The 17,760-nt window shown below is 41.9% G+C and overlaps 1 protein-coding gene across 1 annotated transcript in view; it reads left to right on the top strand.

The window, feature by feature from the left end:
• Positions 1–17,760, top strand: part of LOC109921534 (protein PRRC2A-like) — a 94,892-nt gene that overhangs the window by 59,754 nt on the left and 17,378 nt on the right. The window contains exons 7-16 of the mRNA XM_048616660.1: positions 1,216–1,454; positions 3,033–3,118; positions 7,229–7,368; positions 8,003–8,093; positions 8,692–8,887; positions 11,644–11,739; positions 12,860–13,220; positions 13,619–13,791; positions 15,032–15,347; positions 16,084–16,270. Coding sequence (XP_048472617.1) covers positions 1,216–1,454; positions 3,033–3,118; positions 7,229–7,368; positions 8,003–8,093; positions 8,692–8,887; positions 11,644–11,739; positions 12,860–13,220; positions 13,619–13,791; positions 15,032–15,347; positions 16,084–16,270 — 1,885 coding nt within the window. The remainder of the gene's footprint in view (positions 1–1,215; positions 1,455–3,032; positions 3,119–7,228; positions 7,369–8,002; positions 8,094–8,691; positions 8,888–11,643; positions 11,740–12,859; positions 13,221–13,618; positions 13,792–15,031; positions 15,348–16,083; positions 16,271–17,760) is intronic.

The following is a 17,760-nucleotide window of genomic DNA, read 5'->3' as shown; positions in this document are numbered from 1 at the left end:
TGTAGATGGAGGAGCTTTTTCTCCTTGTAAAAGAGACTAGAACTAATGGACTGTATTGAAGTATAAAAGGTTTTAAAATTAAGACAGCGATTGGAATTTGAGAATCATTGGTTTGCAGGATTTTTTTTTTGTCCAGAAAACAGTGGAGACTGTCATTTGAACTTTTTGTAAGGCTGAGTTAGGTTGTTATTAGACAGGGAAGTCTAGGATTGAGAGCAGTCAAGATCATGGAATTGAGACCATGATCGGATCAGCCACAGTGCTTTTTGAATGCACGGTGAGCTTAGTGCTGAATAATCTACATCTGCTCTTAAGTCCTATGGTCCTACGTTATCACGGATAGAGAATTTGTTAACAGGAGATGGAGTCAATGTAAATGGGTTCAGTATTTGGGCTTTAATTATTTACAGTCAATATCAATAATATGAAGGGTCCAAATATATGGACGAAATAAATTTGCTGATGACAAACGGACAGATAAAAGAAGTGAATTGTAAGAAGGACGTAAAGATCCTTCAAAAGGAACTTAGATCGTCTGAATGGGCAAAAGATTGGCAGATGGAGTGGGACGTAGGAAAATATGAATTTGTCCGGTTTGGCAGGAAAAACAATGAAACAGCATATTATCTAAAAAGAGAGATTGCAAAACCTGTGCTACAGGGGGATCTGGGTACAAAAAAATTTGTACGCAGTTATTGCAAATGATTTAGGAAGACAAATGGAATGTTGTCACCTGATTTGAGGGATAATCGCCCTTTTTAAAAGAGGGGGATTTTGCTGCTTTGTTTAGGGTATTGTTCAGACTAGTTTCATTTTAAGAAAGAGTATAACTTCAGTAGAGTTGTAGTCATGCAATCAGAGCACAAAAGAGATGCTTTGGCCTAATTGGGTCTGCGCTGACCTATCCATGCTAATCCCATTTTCCAGCACTTGGCCCAAAGCCTTGAATTAGAAGCAGTGCAGAGAAGATTCACCCAGTTCCTTCTGGGATGAAGGGATTCCTTTTTGGAGGGAAAGAAAATGAGCTGAAAAGGCTGATCCATATCCATTGGAGCTTAAAAGAATGAAAGGTGATCTTATTGAAACACACAGTCCCAAGGGGACTTATAGTGGTTGACAAAAAGATGCTGCCCTGTGTGGGGGTAGACTCCCATTTAAAATGAAAACAGTGTTTTGAGGGTTATGATAACGTTCTTGCTTTTCTTTCCCTCATAGATGTGACCAGCTGGAGGGAGGGTGGTGGGCGGAATTTGGGTGCTCCGGGTGGCTCTTTGATCGAGGGGGAAACCAAAGAGCTAAGCCCAGAAGAAGCAGCAAGCTCTACAGCATCCTCAGCCGACCAGAAGGTGACTGCAAGGATGGCCGAACAACCACCTAGACCAGGGATCGGTGTACCACAGCAGGCAGTTCCCCAACCGTACCCTCCACCATTTAGGGGGATGATGCCAGCTTTCGTAAGTAGTTGAGAATTGGGCAAAGGGGATCGTAGGAAAACTTGCAGTTGACAGTAGTTCACATAAAATGCTATTCTGTTTTGATAACTAATATGGAGTCGCCTTTGAACTAGTGGAACTTATTTTCAATAATTAATGGGTGTTAACCATATTCCATTGCTTCACAATGTATCCCCCATTTAAAACTAAAGCTCTCTTCTTGAAGACCGGATTTGACTGACAATTCTAGCTGTATCATTTAAGATCCAGTTTATATTTAGTGACAAAATTCCCATAGCAAATGACATCACTGTTGAGCATCTCAGCATTTTTACATGTGATGGAAACCTTGCAAAATTTTGCAGTCGCTCTATAAATTCACTGCTGACCAGAACTCCTTTACAAGATCACCTTGGGCCATTTCACTTCCATGGGCCATCAGTCAGATTGTTACTCGAAGCCACAGCACTGTGGCTATCACGGTTGTATGATAGTGAAAAGGGGGTGGTGGGTTAAATGATAATGTATTGGTTTAAAAGGAACACCCATTGATATACTTATATTCTTTGCCACAAGTAAACCACCATGGACATTCTTGGGGCAACAGGCAGTTCACAATTTAAATTCTAGTAGATTAAGTTTATTTCTAAAACATTATCACTTATAATTGAAACCTATTATTTAAGATGCAGGGTAAAGACGACAACAAGAAGCTTGGAAAGCATTGCTTACTACAAGAAGTTGAAGTTTGATGCCAGGCTTGAATTTAAGAGTTTGTAGATTGCTAGAAAGAAAGCCTGAGGGAGTTATGAGTTGGGGCAGGTGCCATTGCACACTGTTCCTGCCTGTGAAAAACGTCTTGGCAATTAGATTGATTCAGTTTTTTTCAGATGTGTACGCAGATGTATGTGGATTGTTATTCGTTCATTTTGTGACTGGACTGTGTAAAAGGTCAGAGCAGCTGGCGATCTGCTCTAATTACTCCACACAAAGGAACAATTTTGCCAGTTGTGAACATTTTGTTCATTTGATCCAGCTCCTCTGTGGCTGGTCAAAACTTAAGCATGCTGGCGTGAGGCTAAGTGCTGTGTCCCAGCACTCCATCCTTGCAGTTTTGAATCACCATGTGTTGGCTTGATTCAGTTCGTACTAAGTAAAAATGCTGTCAATTCAAGCCTCACTCTGGAAATTGAACACTGGTGTATCAGCATATGACTGAGGGAATGCTACTTCATGAAAAATGCAATGCTGTGACAGTTCAGATGAACATTTAAATATTCTGGTACTGGTTTAAAGGAGAGCAGAAAGTTCTGACACTGAAATCATATTCCTGCTTTGAAGCTATTGGAAACAAATTAATCTGTACACTATTCATCAAAATGGCTGGGTTTGCATCTATAACTAACTGCATTTCAGTTTTAATGCAGCTGTAGAATTCTGACATGTCTCTGAGTCATGACAAAGACTATCAAACACATTACATTTTTCTTTGAACTGCTAAAAGTCAGAGTTGCCTTTTTAACTAGTCTGAATGGCTTAAAAATCAAGTAGTTGCTTAGTCCACTTTCCTTGACCCCTGTGTCATTTTGCTGTTTTCAGATGTATTCCCCATATTGTGGTTTACCGTTTCCTACGCCTTATGGACCACAGGGACCATACAGATACCCACCACCCGATGCCAGCAAGTAAGTTATTTTCTCCTGAGTGGTAATTTGTAGTTGCAAGGCAAAGTCAGCACTTGAAATTGAAACCTTGCAATTTTGATGCTTTTTAGAAGCTGGTATTAGACTTGCTTTGATCGGAGCACTACTGTGTTTGAGCCAGAAAGTTAATGCGCTCAGATCCCAATCTAGAGACTTGAATGCCTCACAAATGTAGTTTGTTGCAAAATGCCCCAAAGCATTTCCTTCAAAAATCATGGAAAAATGGGCATTGGGTTTTTCTCAATCCTCTTTGTGGATCTGAATACAATAGTGTGTGCGCTTCAAAAGTGCTTCATTGGTCCCTTGTGATATCTTGAAAGGTGCTTTCCAAGTTTGTTCTCTACTGACTTGCTTTGGCACCTTATTACAATATTGATTTTATAATCCAAAATTATTATAACATTGAACTTGTAGAGTTTTCATGACATTGTGCATAGTTTGTCATTTAACCATCACTTCATGGGCAGCATTTCTTGCAAAGAACACTGGAAGAGATGCCGGTCATTGGGACAAGTGTGTGGGAATGAGATGGCAAAACAAAACAGATTCTAGGTTTTTTCTTAAATGTGGGATATATCATGGCTCTGATTTGCCTTTTGGGAATTGTATGGGATTGGATGCAAAGCTGGCAGTTGATTTTTCTCTTCATTAAAGTCAATGATGGCATTAGGCATCATATAAATCTTGTGGCCTGCCCAAGTTGAAATGCCCTCTTGTTTTTCTGTCCTTTCTGTACCTGCTTCCCAACTACAGAAAAAAACTTTTTTTTTCATTTGTTTGCAACAAAAGTGGGCCTTTATGCCAATATATTTTTTTAAAAAATGAAAGAATTGCAGATGCTGGAAACTTGAATCAAAAACAGAAATTGCTGAAAAATCTCAGCAGGTCTGGCAGCATCTGTGGAGAGAATCGGAGTTAATGTTTTAGGGCCAGTGACTCTTTCCCCCCCCCCGCCACCACTTCAGAACTAATTTTTGGTGGAAAAAACAGTTATATTTATGTTCTCTGCAGTTTGCCATGCCTCCTGCTTTGGAAAAATGCCTTGTTTCATGCTGGCTCAAGCTTCCATTTGGGGTGTTTTAAGTCTGGCTGTTATGAGAAAAAAAATTAAAAAGTTCAATAGACGTTTACAACAGTTGGCAAGATATTGAGCCATACAGACAAGGAACGTCCAAGACAGCAGAAAAGTTAAAAAACCAAAAGAACTGCGGATGCTGTAAATCAGGAACAAAAACAAAGTTGCTGGAAAAGCTCAGCAGGCCTGGCAGCATCTGTGGAGGAGAAAAGAGTTAACATTTCTGGTCCGGTGACCATTCCTCGGAGCGGAAAAGTTACTTGGTCAGCTGAGGAGGGATTCCCAACCCCAGATAAATGTGGATGAGCAGTAGGCAGGGTATGTTACTATGGGGGGAGGAAAAGCCAAATTTAAAATGATGGTTGATCATTTTCATGTTGATCAAGATTGTGCTGACCCCACAGACCGAAGGAGAAGAGACTTAGCAAATCCTGGGTTCAGTTTCTTGCAGCTGTGCTTCAGGGTAGCCTGGCTTACTTTCTGCTGTGAGAAATACTCTTGAATGGAGGAGGATTTCATCTTGGAGGCAGATTCTTGATTTGTCAAATTTATGGCATAGGAACAGGCTGTCTGGCCCACTATGTCTATGCCAGTCATATTGCTATTCTAAACTAATCCTATCTGCATTCATATGGTCCATTTCCCTTTGTTTCTTGCATGTCTAAGTGCCTCTTAAACATTCGTATCTGCTTCTACCACTTCTGGCAGTGTGATCCAGGCTCCTATGCTCTTGAACACACTTTTTTCCCCCTTCTCACCTTAAATCTATGCCCTCTGGTAGTTGACGTTTCCAGCCTGGGAAAAAGACTTTGACTATCCACTATCCATGCCTTTCAAGTTTATATTCTTCTGTCAGGTCACCCCTCGGCCTCTGATACTGTAGCGAAAACATTCCAAGTTTGTCCAATCTCTCCTTACAACCAATACACGCCAATCCAGGCAACATTCTAGTAAACCTTTTTCACCCTCTCCAAAGCCTTCATGACCTTTCTGTAGCGTGGCGACTAGAAGTCCCCACAATACTCATGTGGCCAAACTAAAGTTTTGTACAGCTGCAACAGGACTTGGAAATTTTATGCTCAGTGCCCCACTGATGAAGGCAAACATACCATACTCCTCCACCATCACGTCATCCACTTGTATTGCCACTTTCAGGGAGCTAGGGACTTGGACCTCAAGATCCCTTTGTGTATCAGAGCTCCTGTGGGCCTTACCATTTACTGAGTTTCCTCTTGCATTTGACCTCGCAAAAAGCATCACCTCTCGTTTTTGCAGATTAAACTCCATCTGCCATTTCTTTGCCCAACTTTCCAAATGACTTGTATCCTGCTATATTCTTTGATAACTTTCTTTACTATCTACAACTCTGCCAATTTTTTGTGCCGTCTGCAAACTTACTCATCAGACCACCTACATCCAAATCATATTACAAACAGAGGGCCCAACACTGATCCTTATAGAGCACCTCTGGTCACAGACCCCCAATCGGAAAAACGCCTCTCACAACTACCGTCTCTGCTATGGCCAAGCCAATTTTGTATCCAGCTTACCAACTCTCTGTGGGTCTCATGTGATTTAATCTTCTGGACCAGCCTATCTTGGAAGGATTTTGTTAAATGCTTTAAAGTCCATGTAGAAAACATATATTGCTCTACCTTCCATTAATCATATTGGTCACTTCCTCAAAAAATTCATTTGAACTTGAGACAAGACCTCTTATGCCCAGAGTTATGCTGACTGTCCCTAATAAGTCTATTCTTTTCCACATGTGAGTAAATCCTGTCCTTGATGTTCTCCAGTAATTTCTGTTGTAAAGCTCACTGTCCTATAATCTCCTGAATTATCCCCGTTCCTGCCCTTAAGAGAACAGCATTGGCTATTCTTCAGCCTTCTGGAACCTCATGTGGCTAAACAGGATATAAAGATTTTCTGTCAAGTCTCCAGAAATCTCCTGTCTTGTGGGTTGGGGATCAGTGGTCAAGAGTCTGGCAAATGGGAATGCGGCTGAAGGGACCTGCCTGAGCCCAGAGGAGATGGTCAGAAGCCAAAACCTTTGCTCTTTGTCCAGCCATGTTTGGACCCGAGGTAGTGCGGGTTTAGACACTGTACCTGATATGGATAGAGTTTGCGATTAACCACAGTCAGAAATCCTACAGATACTTGCATGTAAGGAATAGCCTTTTTATAATACCCTGGCACCTTGTCTAATTTTGGGCACTGCTGTTCAGGAAGAACATGAAAACTTTATTTAAAGAGGTTTTAAGAGTGGTACTTGGGATGATGAGCTTAAGTAACATGGTTAGATTGGAGAAGCTGAGCCTTGGTGGAGAGCAAATTTAATAGCGGTTTTAAAAGTCATGATGAATCTGGATAAAGTATGATATGATAAATTGTTCCAATGGCAGAAAGTCCAAGAACCGGGGGCACCAATTTGAAGTGATTGTCAAAACAACAACAGTAAGAGTGTATTTTTTTTTCTGGCCACAAATGGTCAGAATTTGCCTGAGAGTGAGATGGGAGCAAATTCTAAGAGGCCTTCAGTGGGGAACTAAATAAGCATATGAACACAAAATTAATAGTGCTTTCAACAGAGGAAAATATTCACAGGAGCAGTATCAATGCAAAATTTGACACATGTGAATGTGAGGGATTGAGTCAGATGAACAAATATCTTGTATCAATTTAAAGGAAGGTAGATGTTGACAGTAGTCATGCATGTAAGTGGGATCCCAGATCTTGTGATCTCAGCAGCTGAGAGCTCAATTTCAAATGACAGAAAAATTAAAATTGGGAAAAGATCAGCGCAGTAAGGTACTGGAAAATCAATAGCTTGTGTACTTGGGCACCATGTTCTGGCATCACAAAGCAATTAAAATGAAAGAAGGTAACTGGAAACCAACCTTCTTTCATGGGGAAAATCTTGAACACAGCTTTTGTGGGTCTGAACTGAATTCGTATTTATTTTGCTTTGCCTTTGCCACATAAAACAATAGCACCTTGTGTACACTTCTTCATAGATTTCCTCGTGTACCAGGACCTCGACTTCCTCCACATCCAACGCGGATGTCCGAAGCAGTGAAAAGACCCTCCATCCTCAAACAGGACGACTTGAAAGAGTTTGATGAGCTTGAAAATGAGACTGATGATGGATGGGCTGGTAAAACTCTAAGGGCTGGGAGAACATCTCCTGTTGTGACCTTTTTTTATTTTAATTCTTCAGCTACCAGAAAGTCTGTGGGAATTTGTTTCACACCAAGCAGTGTTTTAAATTTGTATGCTGTTGGGACATGACACTGAGACAGACAGCTACATGACTTTGTTATTGTGGAGTTTTGGAAATATCTTTATTATAGTATCAACCAAAAATTACTTGTGATTTTAACCAGTTGTGTTGCTTCTCTAATCTTGCTGTCTTTGTGCCTTTCCACACCCTGCCACCTCCAAGTTCTTCATCCTATTTTCGTTTCCATTTTCCAGTCTTGAGTTATCTTTCTTTCTCCCCCACCCCCCACCCAATTGGGTTAGCAATTGCAAGTCTGGGAACTGGAGAGAACTTTCTCTTGTAGTTGCACTGTTAATATATCATAATGACTGGAGCAACTGTATCTCCGAAGAGTGGTGAGGTGGGTACAGAGATTGTTTTACTTTGTGGGTGGGTATTGTGTGGTTCACTATACTTTTAAACTGTCTTGTTGCTGATCTGGACTAGGGACAATACGTTATGGAAGTGGAAATTTGAGCGAGCATTTACCATTCTGCTTGTTCCACTACTTGTATTTTTACTCTTACAGGAGCACACGAGGAAATAGACTACACAGAAAAACTAAAATTCAGTGACGATGAAGACGATGATGATGCCGAAAAGGGGAAATCTGAAAACTGGTCAGTATGATAAAACATTTGTTAATCCCAGTAAATGCAAAGAAGTGCAGAATTTGTAGACTTATGAATTTTTTGCATCTTTTAAATTCAATTTGTTTTTGTTTTTGTTTTTGTTTGTGTTTGTGAGGTCTTGTATTGAACTTGTGCTGTTGTGATTTGGTAGGGTTTAGCCGCATTAAAAATGTGGAGAAATTCTTTACAAAGGTAAAGGTTTGATTACAGTGCATTGTAGTAAAAGAGGAGAATTCATGCTGACAACTGAGTAAACTATGGTTTCATCAAACATAACTTGTTACCTTAATTTATTCATTTCTTGTTGGTTGAGTTTGATTCTTAAAGCCCCCTTTATACAATCGTTAGTTCCACTGCCTGTTCCTCTACACTCCAACCTTTCCATTTACATGTGTTTTATGGCTAATTGCACACCAATTCACTGCAGTCTGTTTTTTTCCATATTTGGCTGGGGAGTCAACAAAATAATCATTCTAGTATCATGGTGATCTGATATATAAATGCTTAGTTATTATTGCCATGATCCAAGTGTGGACAAGGTTGCTGTGTGCATTGATGAAAATAACAGTCTTATTCTTCTCTGCAGGGATGGCCAGACAAGTCGACCAGATAGACAGGAGTTGCGCACCTCTGAGAACAAGAAGGATCCCCCCTCAGAGGAGCATTTGTCTGTCAAAGCGGGTCGAGGTGAAGGTCCGATCTCTGCCCAGACTGAGTTGGGTCCGCTTGGGCCCCAACCACCCAGAGTTTCTGCGAGCTGGGGTCCTGCTGTGGATCACCAGGTACATGGCCAAGATGATCAATATAATGCGCCATTTTTTTTTTTCCTGATTGATGTTCATCTCTGTCGGTTTTCTCTAGAAGCATGATCTCAGTAAATGTGATGAAAAGGCTTTATACAATCCGTGGGTTTTTAATCAAACTAATTTGACAGTCAAATACTGTTGAAGCCCTGTTGAAAGAAACTTTGATTTCCCAAATGGTCATTTCAAAGCCCCCTTGTTTTCTTTGTTTTTGGCACTGTTCCATACTGGAATTAATGTTGATTTTGGAATTTTTGCCACTAGATAACTACTAAACTGAAAGGCTCACCTATAAAGTGAGGTTTCCTGGAGATTGCAGTTTCAAGGGGACAGCTACTACCAGTTAACTTTAAGTTGGCATCCTGTCAGATTGCTGGTGTTGGAATTGTTACAGTAGTGGGGATGCTTGTTTGCATTTGGGCTGGTGTCATTGTTGTTAGAGGACATGAAAAACTTTTTTATTTCTGAACTAAATTGGTTTTAAAAACCAACGTGGCAGTTCTTTTGTTTCACCTCTTGGGGAATCATTTTGCATGTAGCTTTGTAGTCTTGAGGTCCGTTGTCAGTTTTCCAGACCAGACTTGACAAATGAGCAGGTGTCACTCTGGTGAGCTGGAGAAAATTGGGATCTGCTAGGGCATGTTGATATTAAGGAGGAGCTGTTGGGTGCCTCGAATAACATTGTGGTAGATAAGTTCCTAGGGCCTGATGGCATCTATTCCAGGATACTGAGGGAGGCAAGGGAGGAGAATGCTGGGGCCTTGACAGGGATCATTATATCCACTTCAGCCACAAGCAAGCCCAGAAGAGTGGAGAGTGGCCAGTATTGTTCCTTTGTTTAAGAATGGCAACAGGGATAATCCAGGACGTTATCGGCTGGTGAGCCTTACGTCAGTGGTAAGTAAATTATTGGAGAAGATTCTCAAGGACAGGATTTACTCTCATTTGGAAAATAATGGGCTTATTAGGGATAGTCAGCATGGCAGAACATGTCCCAAAATTGATTTGAGTTTTGAGGAAGTAATGAAAATGATTGCAAGTGGATCAGTGGATGTTATCTACATGGACTTACTAAAGTATTTAATAAAGTAATTCATGGTAGGCTGGTACAGAAGATCAAGGCACATGGAATCCACAGGGAGTTACTAAGTTGGATATGAAATTGGCTTGGTCATAGAAGATGGGTAGTTGTGGACTTTTTTTTGGGACTGGAGGTCTGTGACTGGAGATGTTCAGCAAGGATCAGTGCTGGAACCTCTGTTTTTAGGTGTGTGGGGAGGTAGAATATAATAAAAATCGTATGATTTGGATGAAAATGTAGGTGGTCTAATCAGTAAGTTTGTGGATGCCAAATTGGTGAAGTTGTGGATGGTGAGGAAAGTTATCAAGGGATACGACAGACTATGAGTTGGAAAGTTTGCCACACTATGGGAAGGGTTTAGAGGCTTTGGAGAGGGTGCTAAAGAGGTTTACCAGGATGTTGCCTGGATTGGAGCATATTAGCCACAAGGAGAAGTTGGACAAACTTAAAATTCTTTTTGCTAGAGTGTCAGAGTCTAAAGAAGTGACCTGAAAGAAGTATATAACATTGAGAGGCCTGGAGTAGGGTGGATGGTCAGTCTCTTTGCCGGGGTGCAAATGTCAAATACAAGGGGGCATAGACTTGGGTGAAAAGGGGAATATTTCAAGGGAAGTGAGAGGCCACTTTTCAGTGCAGAAGGTGGTCGGTGCCTACGGCGTGCTGCCAGGGGAGGTATTAGAAGCAGGTAAGGTAGCAACAATTTAAAAGGCATTCAGACAGTCGCATGAACAATGTGCGAGCAAATGGAATCAGTTTAGAATGGCAACAAAATGGGCCTAAGGGCCTGTCCCTGTTCTATGTTTAAAAACCTTCCATGTGCCAATACTGTGAGCTGATTACATTTCAGCAATTAATCTCACTGATGTCTTAGTGGGGACTGTTATTCTTGGTGGAGACCAGGAGGTGTTTAGGATTGATTTTCAGCTGAGACACAACCAGACAGCAGTACAAGTGCTGCAGTTGACCTCCAGAAGGACTCATTCAGTTGCTTTCTAGTGATTCATACTAGGGAAGCACATAGTATGTGACTGAGTTGTTGTCCACCCAGGCAATTTGATAATCCTTGCTGTCCAGGGTTATAAATGAGTAACCAAAATATTTCAAAGCAAATTGCAGCTGTATTGAACTGTATCTTGCTTTTTTTCTAAAAAAAAATGTGGTAAAGGCCCTTTCTATCTGACGACAACTTCAAACACTGTGGGTTCTTTGCAAGTAATTCTGTCAGTGTTGCATCTTTTGATTCCTATACCTGGAGTGAATACGGTAGATGGAGCTTTGCTCCATATCTAAACTTAGCCAGGATTTCTGGGTGGAAAGTGTAGCAGTCCCTTGTAGTGCATGGTCTAGAACTGTTTGATTCTGCCCCACTGTGGATCTGAAATGCAAAGTGTTCCCCCAGCACTAACCTTTTGAGGTAGAAATCCAAGCAAAATTATACTGCTAAAAGTTTAACTTGCAATGTTCTTTGATTTTGGGGGACAATTATTTCTGCTGATCGTGAAAGATTTTAGGTATGCAAGTCTGCCTTTTAATTCTGCCCCTTCCACTTCACTTATCCTTACCCTCCCCTCCCCACCAACCCACCCCTCCACCTAACACTTATCACTGGGGTAAAATTTCTATTAGTTTAAACTCAATAACTATGTCTTTTTAGGGTCGAAGGACAGGCATGTGCTCACCTCACGAGCATCAGGTTGCTCAAGGTTCGTACAGCATCTACAGGCAGGCCGCTTCCCCCAGCATGCACCAGGTTTGTAGGGTTAGCAATAGGTTATGGTAGATGACTGACTATTTTGACGTTACAAAAAGTTTCTTGGTTTTGCATAAAAGTTAGCTTAACTACATCTTCTGATTTGAGATTCTGAGGGGTGGGCATTTGAAGGGTGTCGTAGTAAAGGATATTATGATTTCAGAGGTGTGAAAGAAACTGAAGTATCTGGAGAATCTGACAGGATACATGGATTTTATTGAAATGAATACTTAAGAGAATGTTACAGGTTTCCTGACTCATAAATCCTAAAGCATGCACAATGCCTATTTGGGTATATTTTGAGACTGTAACCGCTTGAAAGGGATCTTGCCTCTTACTGCGAGGCAGCTTTGTGCAATAGGTAGCAGTGTGTTTGGAGAGACTTCTTTTTGAATACAGCACAGGTGGGAATTTTAGATGATCTGAGGCAATCAAAACCATGACAATGTACCACTGAGTGGATAATCAATTGATTAAAGATTAACATATTTTAAGTAACTTTTCATCTCGCTCCTTCACTCTCTCCTCTTCTCTGTTCCCTGCCAGTTCCCAATTTCTTTTCCTCCCATTATGTCCATGCAGCCCTTGACTTTTCCTTTTCATGTTTTTTTCCTTGTTTAAGCACACTGTACAAAGATTTCTTTCTTACAGGAGCAGAGTGGCCTGGGCCAGTGGTATCTTTGTGGTACTGCTGTGGATGTCATTCTCCAATGTCAATTGAGTGTTATTCCAGAGTCTGAGATTGTGTGAACCTTAACTACTAGAAGTTGCCTGTTGCAGCTTCTTCACTCCAGGACCTTTGTCCCATTTTGTTCTCTGCTGGCCAGCATTTTGTTCTTAGTGTTCTGGGATAGTGTTGCTATCTCTGTCGTCCTGAAGCCTGTCAGCTAAAGGTGTAGCTATGGTGCTTCTGAAATTTCTGTCTGTTCACAGAATAAACTTAATGCTCAGTTTGATTCAAGCAGCCTTGATAATAAATCTCTAAAGTCTGATGTTTCAACACGCACGGTCTATGCAAAAGCACCATGCCCTCTACCTGCAGTCATGCTGTACAAAGCATCCTTTGATCTGTCCAGAACTTGTGGTGAATCTGATGGGAGATGTATTTCTTTCCCACTAGCAGGCTACTGTTCCCCAGGAAAAAGCTAACCCTTCCCTAGTTAATCAAAAGGCTCCCGTGGGCGAAGATGAAGATGAGGCCTGGCGTCAGCGGCGCAAGCAGTCATCAAGTGAGATCTCCGCTGCCGTGGAGCGGGCACGAAAGCGGCGTGAGGAAGAGGAACGCCGCATGCAGGAGGAGCGTCGAGCTGCCTGTGCAGAAAAGCTAAAGAGACTTGATGAGAAGTTTGGCGCCTCCGAGAAACGCCAGAAGTCTGAGCAGGAGAAAGAAGAGGCTTCAGAGGAAAAAGAGAATGAAGAGCCTGTGGGCTCCAATAAACGGCAGAGAACAGCCAGCAGCGGCAGTTTTGAAATGACGCAAGGTATTTGTTTTTTACTATTTAAAGAATACTAGCATTTTGCTTGTGATTCTCCCTGTTTTGTGTTCAGACAGTGCTCTGCAACTGGCCATGCACGTGACCTTCTGTTCCTGTCCTATTTTGGGTGAAAGGTGCTTGTAGCCTTTTTCATTTAGTCTTTCCCACCCTGCAAGGCAGGCCTGCTATACTTCCAATTGACAAGCTGGCTAGAATGGGGAATATTTTACATAGAGATGAAGATTTCGTAAGTTTTTACCAAGAAGTTATTTTGCCATTTCACAGGTGACTGGGGTCCAAGCAATAGCTGCAAGCTTTTAACTTGGGACTTCCTTAGAGGGTCTAGAATGGAACAAATCAATTGTAATACTGACTTGTTTTTATTTTGGCTTTTTCACTCCCAGCTGAACCCCCACCTCCTCCCGAAAAGGAAACTGTTGAAGTGAAAGAGGAGGCAGGGGTGGTGAGAGTTGAGTCCAAGGTAGAAACAGTGGCACCGGGAAGACAACCTCCACCCTCCCAAGGCTATTCCAAGTATCAGAAGTCCTTGCCGCCCAGATTTCAAAGACAACAGCAGGTAAACTGTGTGATGGCAAGTAAACTTTTCTCGCCTGGAATTAAGGCGGTGTGTAGTTTCAGTTGCACAGACACTGGAGCAATTTGCATGGAAAGCTAAATAAACTTCTGTTTGTTTTCCATGTAAATTAATGAACAATCCACAGGAAATAGCAGAAGAACAGAATAATCCGATTAATGTGTGTTATTTGGTCTTGTGCACATAATTTGCATGGAGCAAATGATAGTTAAGAGGATCTAATAGGATAGACAAAGGAAGCTATTGCTGCCTTGATTTAATGCCAGTGCGTATTCTAGAATTGGAGATGGATCTTTCGGGAGTAAAATTAGGAAATACTTTTACACACTGAAGGTGAAAGTTTGCAACTCTAGACACAGTTGAGATCGGGTTAGTTAATTCTGAACCTGGAATTGAAAAATATTTGTAAGCATAGAGTTGAGAACTGATGTGCAGAGGTGGCTGAATGGCTTTGGATCATGGATCAGCTATGAATGAACAGGCTCAGGGATACGGTGTTCTTGAGACCAAGTTTGGCTGAGGTATTCACATCATACTTGTAATGGAAGCTTTTTTTGCATTTGTGGTTACCACTTGTTCGGTTTGCTGTCCATCAAAGAAGAGATCTGGTAATAGGTTTTGACTTTTAGAGTCATAGTTATACAGCACAACTCAGGCCGTGAAATAATGCTGAGGTTGTGTGGCCTGTCCTACCTCCAACTTTTGACACTTGTGGTATTAGCAGACAGTCCATATTTCAATATATACAAAATGATGACTGAGTTGGGGAAGAGTTTGAATACCTATGAAGCTAATTTTTTAGCTGGATTGTGGGGCTACAGGGAGATCTGACAAAGCGAGGTCCAGTTAGAAAGAAAACATGGTCAGAAAGTTATGTCTGGCATCATGCTGTGCAAGATTTTTAACAGGCCTCTGTTCAAAGACCAATTTGTTAATCCAGATACCACTGAGGTTGGACTGTCAAGTAAGAATAGCAATACGCTTGGCTATGATACCACCCTGTAGTCAATTGACCTACCAACTCCCACTGCAAAGTAGTGGATAAAGGTAGTTTGCTGAGTCAGGTAACTGGCTGCAAGCCTGTAGACCTTTAGCGTCCTTTTTTGATCAAAGACAAAGGTCAGGAAAATGACGACAGTACAGTTTTCAAGACTCTTGTGCATGTACTGTAGTGCTGTGGCACCTGATATTAGTTGTGACATGTGTTATCTTTAAAATTCAGGAGCAGCTTCTTAAACAGCAGCAGCAGTGGCAGCAGCAGCATCAGCAACACCATCAGCAGCAACAGCATCAGTCTTCCCAGCAGGCCCCTCCGCAGCAACCAGCACAGCCGCAGCCTCTTGCCATGGCCCCATCGGCACCCATGCACCCTCAGCAGCAGAAACCCATGTACCCAGGCTCCATTGGCCGCCCACCACCACCTATGCCCCCGATGGGTTATGACCCACGTTGGATGATGATGCCTCCGTACATGGATCCTCGTATGCTACAAGGCAGGCCCCCTATCGACTACTTCCCAGCTGGCGTTCATCCTTCAGGTGAGTGGGCAACTTCTGGCGTAGAAAATATTGTCCAACACTGCCCTGACTTGTGTTTGTTTTTTTTTTCATTTAAATGTTGAAATCCAGAAGGTTGCACACGTTTTTAAGTGGAGAATTTGCAGAGTTTGTTTAACTTTGAATGGTGGATTGAGCCACAACATTTACTCTCATTGCTGCCACCTTTGTTGTGAGACAGCTTGGACTAGAAGTCATCCTGATGGCAATTGCTGGTGGTTAATCCAAATTCAACTCGCATGCAGTTTCATAGAATTCGTACAGTGTAGAAGCAGACCATTCAGCCTATTGAGTCCTTACCAACCCTCTAAAGAGCATCCTACCCAGATCCACCCCTCCATCCTATCCCTGCAACGCTGCATTTCCCATGGCTAATCCACCTAACCTGCACGTGTTTGGACTGCGACACGTGGAGAATGTGCAAACTCTACACAGCTCGAAGCTGGAATCGAACTTGATTCCCTGGCGCCGTGAGCCAGAAGCGCTAACCACTGAGTGACTGTGCCGCTGGTTACGAATTCTCGGCTTCTGTTTACTTGTCCCTGTAGTACTGAACACTCTACCATTTTTCAGTTAGTTTAATATTTGAATCCTAATAGTCCAATTTTTTTCTCACAACTTGACTTTGTGGGCCTTGTGTGAATGGCATTTCATTAGACCAGCCAGAGTGCAAGAACAAGACGAAAGACATTTCGATTAATTTCTCATTTTGTTTTAGGTTTAATGGCTCGTGAGCGTTCAGATAGCGGTGGTTCTGGATCTGAGCCCTTTGACCGACACCCTACAAGGGGTACGCCTCCTATTGACCCCAAGTTAGCCTGGGCTGGGGATGTGTTTCCACCAGCAGAGATGCGACCTTTGCCTTCGCCAATAAGACCACATGATGAAGATGACAAAAGTTTGAGGTCTGTTCAGATTTGCCTTGACACTGAGTGAGGGCCTTTGATACCTGGGGAGGTGTGGTAACTTGTGTTGGTGGTTGATGCATCTTCACAGATGATTTGTTTTGCAAGAAACTGCCCAGACTCTTTGAACCAGCTGCAATACAGACAGTATAGTTATTGTCTAACTTCAGTGAAAGAGTTCTCTGCTTCAGAGCCAGAATGTATTTGCCACCATGTTGGATGCAGGTGACTTAGTTTGCTGCTGAATGTCCCAAGCTCAAAATTTAGGGCTATAAAATACATCTTGGCAAAAAATGGTTTGGAAGCCTTAATCTCACTGTCTTAATCAAGAAGTTGTGCTCATAGTTGGCCAGTGATTTAGGCATTTCGGGCAAGGCCTTTCTCAGTTTGACCCAAGAAATGTATTGCAGCAAGAAGTTGTGTCTGTTGACTCTGCTTCAGATATTCAGTTCACATTTTTACCTCCCAAGATGGCATCGTCCTTGCTCCACCTGCTCCTTTGATAACTTTGTTTTAGCAAAACTCAAGTAAAGATGTTCGTTTTAAAATTGCTGACTCTCCATCTGAGGGAAGAGTCTTCGTCTGCTTCTCAAAATTCTTCCTATTTTGATAATTTCATTAGATTATATTTTCATCTCTACTGCAGTGGAAATCATCACAGCACTTTATTTCAAATGAACTGTATCTCTGGAGAAACAGATGCAAGAGACCAAACCTAGACATTTCAGTTCTGTGCCCCAACATTATACTGATGTACTTTCTAGATTCAAATGCAGATTGTAGTGAATAGTGCATTTATGAATTTAACTTATGCAGTTTTAACAGACATCATCTTTATGCAATTATTTTAGTTCAGATAGCCCAATCGTGAGGAATAGAACTAGTCTGTTCTCTGCTTTTATGAGCATTTATGTGCAGCATTGTGCATTACAGATGTGTGCCTCCATATCCAATCCACAGTTTCTACATGAGCCCAAATGAATCTCCAGCTGATACTTGTCAAGTGAATCTGAATAAGCACTTGGTGCATCTATAGTTGATACACGTAGCCAGGGCTCAGTCATCAGATGCAACTTGGCAACTGAATTATTTAAGACCGAATTTGTTCCAAGTTAGCAGATCCCAGGCAATACTTCACTCGTTGGGAGGATGGTAATGAGGCAGAGGATTGGTCAGATATGCTCAATTTCCAAATGCAAGTTAGCCTGTTATCTTTCAGCGAAAATGTGTCTGGGGATTTGCCGTGATGTCCAGTGCATGCAGAAGTTTCCCCTTCCAAGTTGCAAGCAGATTACCAGCACGTGCTATTTAAGCTCACATGAAAGTCTTTCAGTTGGAAGGGCAGAGTTGTCAGCAGCTTTTGAGGTGTCATTTGGGAAGAGTCAGTGCTAAAGGGAGGGGCAAGATGGGGATATAGGCAAGTTTGAGTACAGTATAAATGGTGATATTTTAGTGGCTTATAAGTGATAACAGGCTATTCAGCGTTTTTG

This window comes from Rhincodon typus, chromosome 35, assembly GCF_021869965.1.
Source record: "Rhincodon typus isolate 14 chromosome 35, sRhiTyp1.1, whole genome shotgun sequence".
Taxonomy (NCBI): Eukaryota; Metazoa; Chordata; class Chondrichthyes; order Orectolobiformes; family Rhincodontidae; genus Rhincodon; species Rhincodon typus.
Note: the sequence above shows the minus strand (reverse complement) of the source record. Positions and strands in the feature narration are given on the sequence as shown.